Source organism: Oncorhynchus gorbuscha, unplaced genomic scaffold (genome assembly GCF_021184085.1).
Source record: "Oncorhynchus gorbuscha isolate QuinsamMale2020 ecotype Even-year unplaced genomic scaffold, OgorEven_v1.0 Un_scaffold_13273, whole genome shotgun sequence".
In the NCBI taxonomy this organism is placed as follows: Eukaryota; Metazoa; Chordata; class Actinopteri; order Salmoniformes; family Salmonidae; genus Oncorhynchus; species Oncorhynchus gorbuscha.
The window spans coordinates 1-7,712 of NW_025755472.1; the positions used below are offsets into that span (position 1 = coordinate 1).

Here is a 7,712-nt window from a genome sequence, read left to right on the forward strand (position 1 = left end):
CCCTGCTGAGGCCCTATTCTCAGGCCGCTGTCTGCTCTCTGTAACCTGCCTTGTTGTGTGACATCTGACCCTGCTGAGGCCCTATTCTCAGGCCGCTGTCTGCTCTCTGTAACCTGCCTTGTTGTGTGACATCTGACCCTGCTGAGGCCCTATTCTCAGGCCGCTGTCTGCTCTCTGTAACCTGCCTTGTTGTGTGACATCTGATCCTGCTGAGGCCCTATTCTCAGGCCGCTGTCTGCTCTCTGTAACCTGCCTTGTTGTGTGACATCTGATCCTGCTGCGTCAGTGGTGGTGGGCCGACACGATCTGTTTCCCCCTCTGATCTGCCCCCACATTTCCCCTTCCTGTTTTGGTTTGGCCTGGACGTGGCAGTGGGCAGAGGGTCACAGGTCTGGAACGGGCCAGAGAGGGAGAGAAAGGGGGTCACAGGTCTGGAACGGGCCAGAGAGGGAGAGAAAGGGGGTCACAGGTCTGGAACGGGCCAGAGAGGGAGAGAAAGGGGGTCACAGGTCTGGAACGGGCTAGAGAGGGAGAGAAAGGGGGTCACAGGTCTGGAACGGGCCAGAGAGGGAGAGAAAGGGGGTCACAGGTCTGGAATGGGCCAGAGAGGGAGTGAAAGAAATGGGGGACAGTGAAAGAGTTTGTAACACGGTCACGTTGCGAGTGAGAGAAAGACAGGGAATAAAGAGAATGAAAGGGAGGAGAGTTTAAGGAAAGCATTTGTCCCTTTTCTGATTGGGCAGAAGTTTGCAGAGAGCGAGTAGTGGAACTCTAGAGCTTTATTATAGTAAACAAAAACTCTACATAAAAGGGAAGTCAGTTTAGTCTTAAGAAAGTGTTTTATTCCAAGACTGGCAGTCATCGTCAGGCAATGCTTAGAAATAGAGATTCGACATTATAATACATTGAGTTGGATGTAATGATTTAAGTGGCTACTCAAACTGTCACTGATTTGAAGTGACATGCCCCTCGCATGACTTTCTTAGCTAAGTTTACATATTCCTCATGGAAATATTAAAGCTGCACAATCATGTCTCTCGCCTCAAGGACATTCCTCTTATAACTAATAACCAAGTAAAGTGTTTTATCTGTTAATTGTTCTTCATTCAAACCATTGGGAAAAGGGCATCAGGTTGAAGCGAAATGGCCGCAATGAGGTCAAAGACTAAAGATGCTATACATTACATAAATTCTGCTGGAATGAACTTGAAAAACAACCATTACATCACATGTTTATCCTTTGAGCATACAGTACAGTACATCTGCAGAAATATGTTGTTCGCATCGGGACAAATTCCAACTCGGGCTACAGGAATTTCCACGCATGCGTTCAATCGACCCCCCCCCCCCCCCCCCCCCCTCACAAGTTACGCAAGAATTCAAACTACAACATGTCCACGTCTCAAGTTAAACTACAACATGTCCACGTCTCAAGTTAAACTACAACATGTCCACGTCTCAAGTTAAACTACAGCATGTCCACGTCTCAAGTTAAACTACAGCATGTCCACGTCTCAAGTTAAACTACAGCATGTCCACGTCTCAAGTTAAACTACAGCATGTCCACGTCTCAAGTTAAACTACAGCATGTCCACGTCTCAAGTTAAACTACAGCATGTCCACGTCTCAAGTTAAACTACAGAATGTCCACGTCTCAAGTTAAACTACAGAATGTCCACGTCTCAAGTTAAACTACAGCATGTCCACGTCTCAAGTTAAACTACAGCATGTCCACGTCTCAAGTTAAACTACAGCATGTCCACGTCTCAAGTTAAACTACAGCATGTCCACGTCTCAAGTTAAACTACAGCATGTCCACGTCTCAAGTTAAACTACAGCATGTCCACGTCTCAAGTTAAGAGTCGGTGAATAAACCACATCAGGGAGCAGTGAGAGTAAATAGATACAGGAAGACTGTGTGACTGACGGATGAGCTCATTATTTTCTTCCAGGTCCCCCACCCTCGTCGTCTAAGAAGCCCAGGAGTCGAGGCCTGTTCCACAGCCTCTTCTGCTGCCTATGTCATGACCAGGCTGACCCCCCGCCGGTCAACAACAACGCCCCACTACTGGTGGAGGAGAACGGGACTGTCTCCAAGGTATGTCCCACTGCTCTCTTTAATGGTTCAGGGATGTTTTAGAATCTATGTTTATGGTTTGCGTAGGTCCAGGTAAATGGTCTGTGGTTTAGTTTGTATATGCAGTGTTTTTGTGTAGGTCCAGGTAAATGCTGTGGTCAAGTTTATAAATGGCTTGTTTGCGTAGGTCCAGGTAAATGCTGTCTGTGTGTTTATGATGTCATAGTGAATGTTAGAAACTCGGACGTGACTTGGTGTTGGTGTTTTTTTAAAGTCTATGTCACAGTGTAGTTTGTATTTTACATGTATCATGACAAATGTTAGTTTGTGGTTTGTGTACGTTAACTGGGTGTGTGGTTCAGGTCCAAGTCAGACCGCTGCTTCCTCAGGCCAAGTCAAAAGACGCAGGGAAGATCTGTGTTGTCATAGACCTGGATGAAACTCTGGTCCACAGCTCATTCAAGGTGAGACCAGGAACATACTACCAATTACACTAGTAATATTATAGAGTCACAATATTATATAGTCACCTCCATGAGCTCTAAAGCTATTGGTGAACTTTGATGCAATTGCTGTACCATTTAATTTGGGGTTTAGCTTTTCTTTAAAAAATGTCCTATCCTCACAAATGTTTTTGTGTGCCTTTTTGCATCTCCTGTTTTCTTTTTATGGAGAGAGATTTTTCCCCTCTTGTGAAAGCATGACATCACCAGGCAGTAATGTCCAATAGTAATGAGAAACACTCTGAGAGCGAGGAAAGAGATTGGTTTCTCCACAGTATTATTGTTGGCAGTCAGTGACATCTCTGTCATTTTTGCCACTATCACACATCCAGACTAGCTGTTTTTTAAATTCTAAATACACATGGTTACTCTCATGTATACTGCGTTTCTGGTGTTTAGGATGTCTTTTGAAGTGGTTTTGTTCAAAATAATGTATCTTTATTGTTCCCACAGCCAGTGAACAATGCTGATTTTATCATTCCCGTAGAGATCGATGGAACTGTTCATCAGGTGAGCCTATCACTGTGCATGGTGACGAGCCCAACTGTCACAGACCAATGCCACCGGCCTCTACCTTTCCATGTTAAATCCTTTAGTATTATTAAGGTATATTATGGCTCCCTACAATACTGTAGATCTGTATGTTACCAACTGCTCAGTCTGGTTCTGGACTGGGTTAGAATGGCATCTGAGGCCTTGGGTTTTCTACCACAAAAGGAACGTTGGAGTCACGCTGAGAGACTGTCACCTCCTACATGGTTCTGAAGTTGGAGCCAACAGTGTATCTTGGGCCTGGGCCTGATTCAAGTAATCCAGGATAGGTTTGTTCAGAAACCTATTCTGCATGACTTGGTTCAGGACTATGACCCTCTGCAGCAGACCACTACAAAAAAAGAAGAAGTGAAAGACTGCTCAATGCATCTGAGTGGGGGGGATGTTTTTCATTTTGTTTAAGACGAGAGGTGGAAAGATAATGTATTTGATTATTGGTTTAAACCTTAAACTTAACTTACAATGTATCCATCTAGGTGTATGTGTTGAAGCGACCTCACGTGGATGAGTTCCTTAAGAGGATGGGAGAGCTGTTTGAATGTATTCTGTTCACAGCTAGCCTGGCTAAGGTGAGGACAACGCCATGTTAAACCAGCAAATGACTCAATGCAATCAAAACAAGTTTGTTTTAAAAGGCCCATTGCTGTCAGAAACGTGATGTTTCATATTTCACTCTGTGGTTGGAATAGTGGTGTGAAAATGATAATGCCCCTTTAGTGTACGAGCTGTTTTGAAAAGACTGCCTTAAATTTCAGCCTGTTTTGGTGGGATGGAGTTTTGGCCTGCCTGGTGACATCAAAATAGTTAATAGACCAATAAGAAAGAGTTCCAAACTTCACTGCCAATAACAGAGAGCTTTCAGTTTCCCCTCCCCACTCAGACCACTCCCAAACATTCCTAGCAAAATTCTTGCTAGAGAAATTGCTCTTTTCTAAGAAGCTATTTGTTTCTTTTTGACCATTTTAATTGAAAACAATGACAGTAAGGTACTTTAATTGTTACCCATAAATGATTGGATGTGGAGAGAAACAGCTGCATTGGACCTTTAAAGGCTGGTCAAAAGCTGCAAAAGACAGGAAATCACTTGTCACTTGTTTTCCTCACCTGATACGGAGACCCCTATGTGTGTTTCTCCAGTATGCTGACCCAGTGTCAGACCTGCTGGATAAATGGGGTGCGTTCCGCGGCCGTCTGTTCCGTGAGTCGTGTGTGTTCCACCGGGGGAACTACGTGAAGGACCTGAGTCGTCTGGGCAGGGACCTGAACAAGGTCATCATCATAGACAATTCCCCAGCCTCCTACGTCTTCCACCCAGACAACGCTGTAAGAGCCACTCTCCTCCTCCTTGGCCCCCTCCTCTTTCTGTTCCTCCTTCCTTTTCAGCATCCATTACTTTAAAAACAAAGATGGCAACTTTAAAAACAAAGATGGCAAATGTTGGCAGACTGGCTTTATCAAACTTTTAGTTATGTGAAAATGTATTGCAATTAAAATTGTATAGATAGTTTCTAAATCTGTAGTTTCCTATAAACGCTTTATAAACTTTTTATGAATAATTTATAAACTATACCATTCTATGACTGAAGGACCATGGACGTCGTACCACTGGAAGGAAAGTGCCATCAGCTGTCTCTCTAGCTGCATTCTAACTAGCTCACTAGTTAATTGAAACCAGAGCCTGGCTCTCGCTGTGACGAGCTGTATGACCGACTCTGGTGCCTCACCATTGTAATGATCTCATTGTAACTACATGCATGTCTGACTCTGTCCCGTCTGTGTGTGGCTGCAGGTGCCTGTGGCGTCGTGGTTCGATGACATGGCCGACACCGAGCTCCTGGATCTAATCCCCTTCTTCGAAGGGCTCAGTAAAGTGGAGGATGTCTACACGGTGCTCAGGCAACAGAGGGATTCCAGCTAGCAGTGCTGTCAGTCACCCTACCCCTCTACTACCGCCATCTACAGGACAGACCGAGAACCGCAGCCTTAAAGCGTCTTCACACCAACCGTACACCCCTCAGCCTACCGTCCACCATATCAACCACAAGACTTTCACCGCCAAACCCACCCCTCTTCTTCAACCCTTCAGAACCATGCTAGTACTGTCCTCTATTGGGGGAAACAGAGGACTTGATCCTCCAGAACACAATCTACCATCCCTCAACCACAGATGGGCTTGTGTAGATGGATGTTGTGGGTTATAATGAGTTAGGTTTTTATACAGTGCCTTTCATCAAATGTCATTGGAGCATACAGGACAGTCAAGTAGAGGGAATCTCCCGCATTCTTCACAATGAAGAAAAAACATGTAGCAGGAAGGTAATGAGAGAGAACCCCCAGGATCCAATCAGAACGCCGGGTTGGAGTCGATATGTTTCCGGGAAGACCGAACAGTTCTAGAACTCTGTATGGAAATCAAATGACAGCTGTATGAATGGATATTTACAACTTTTAACACTTTAATGTGTTTTTAAAAAATGGTCACTTATTCCCCAAGAGACAATTTAACATTTTTAACAAGCAAAGTATTGGCTTTGTGTAAGTCAAGTGGTTTTACTTCTTTCATCACTCAGCTAGTATCATAATGACTAGCAGAATGGGCATCAGTACTTGTTAAGGGGGATGGAATTATAGAGAATGTCATTTCAGTTACTGCAGCTATCAAAACGTTCCATGTCCCTTAACCATATTTGTTTAATTTAGTTTTTTATTAAAACCATAGGAATATGTGCGATAATGTGCCAGATAACCGGTCCATTACCCTGTATAAATGTTTTCATAACAAATACAGTAGTCAGATGACTGAACTGCACCTTAATTTACAATATAATCTTTTAGGATTTTTTGGGATTACATTGTCTGTGGACTATGGACACCAACCCAGACAGACTAAATGCTCCAGCTCAGACCACAGTACCATGTACCAGTCAATGGCCTGGAAAACCCTTGGTATTCTGCAAGAGGACCTGGATATGTGTTGGGAAAACATATTTAGATTCTGTCCAGGCAAACTGTTGGTCAACGCTACATTCATGGAGGAGGGCTGGGCGACTATATTGTGAATACCTGTATGGATCCACATACCGCTATATATTTTCACAATAACAGAATTTTGATACAGTGCTAAATTAAATGAAAAGTTCTACAAATTGGACTAATTCACTGTCAGTTTTGTCCTGGTTTGGTTGAGTATAAAACCATCAGAATGGAGAAAGCCCATTTTAAATTCACAAAGAATTGATTTGTTGCCATTCTAGGTCATGTACTAATCATGAAACACATTTAGACCAAATATATTTTGTCTGTAACGCCCAGCCTTACCATGGAGGAAAGGTGTTGGGACTGTGTGTTATCCATCTGGTTTTGACAAGCACACTTCTCCCTCCTCTTACTGGAAACAGTACTTGAATACTTTCCCTTTTTCATGACCTCTTCTTAAAGGACTGCAAATACTATGCTTCTTTAGACCAGATTGTAGGATTTGGGTAGTTTGGTTTTTAAACTTCTAAGCTTCTGACACAAGGTAGGACTTTATTAATCGGTACTTACCTGGGTTTGGAACAATACAATAATTGTTATTTGTAAGTAAAAACTACGAGATGGTCTATCAGGAAGTGAACAGGAAGAGTAGTTTTAATGGATTGAGTGATGTGTATTGATTGATACTGTTTTGTGAATGCATGGGGAAAAGCCACTGTGTTGGAGTTGACTAAAGGCCTACTAAAATACCTTGTGAAATAAGATGATTCAGAGTTTAAATAACCAGTACACCCATGATAAATCTATCAGTATTAAGAAATAAAATAAAAAAATTAAACATGTTTTACTATATTTCACATTCCAACTTAAAACACAGAGAGCCTGTGTCAATCAAGTTAGATACAAAATACAATTGTTTTTTCATCTTTTCTTTTGGCAAGTGGGTTGGCCCTTTGTTAGTATTATCCAAAGGACGAACAGAAATCACTGTAGTACAAATCGAGAATGTTGTGGGCTCTAACAATGCATTAATGGATTCACACACACACATAATAGGAACTGGGCGAATCCTGGTTTGAAATTCAAGCCACCCACAGCCATTTAGATAATGTGACATCTAGATATGATTTAAACACATTTTAAATGTTTCTTTTAGTATCTCAAGGCATGATTCCTGTCATAACTCAGTAGGGATATTTACTGTCGTAGATCCAGTCCCTTTCAACTGCTTCAGGGCTGTTCCCTAGTCATTCACAGTGCTTTGGAAGAGAGCTTTCTGTCACCATGAGGACCTTGACCTATTGCTGTACCTCTTCTTCCTGTATTCAAACACTAAATAATATATGCATATATTATACACATATGTATATTTTGTTTTGCACTGTAATAAAGCAAACAAAAAATGAAATTAATATATTATGGATTATTCATGTGATTTAGGATTGAATAGCTGTAACAATTTGTGGACAGTATTTTTATCATACCAATTGTATTGTACTGTTTAATTATATCTTCCATAAATACAACATAATTATATAACCAGTGCAGGTGCTTTTGTGTTCAGGCAGTCTATCCTCAGCAACAACAAAAAGCCACGATTTGAT

General features: G+C 42.2%; 1 protein-coding gene across 1 annotated transcript; it reads left to right on the plus strand.

The window, feature by feature from the left end:
• Positions 1 to 1,934: 1,934 nt before the first annotated feature.
• LOC124030633 (carboxy-terminal domain RNA polymerase II polypeptide A small phosphatase 1-like) lies at positions 1,935 to 7,517 on the plus strand (the record flags this gene model as incomplete). Its single annotated transcript, XM_046341883.1, has 6 exons — positions 1,935 to 2,098; positions 2,440 to 2,541; positions 3,034 to 3,090; positions 3,609 to 3,701; positions 4,270 to 4,455; positions 4,922 to 7,517. Coding segments are annotated over 6 exons (731 nt in total), but the record flags the coding sequence as incomplete, so codon positions are not given.
• Between the last annotated feature and the right edge of the window lie 195 nt (positions 7,518 to 7,712).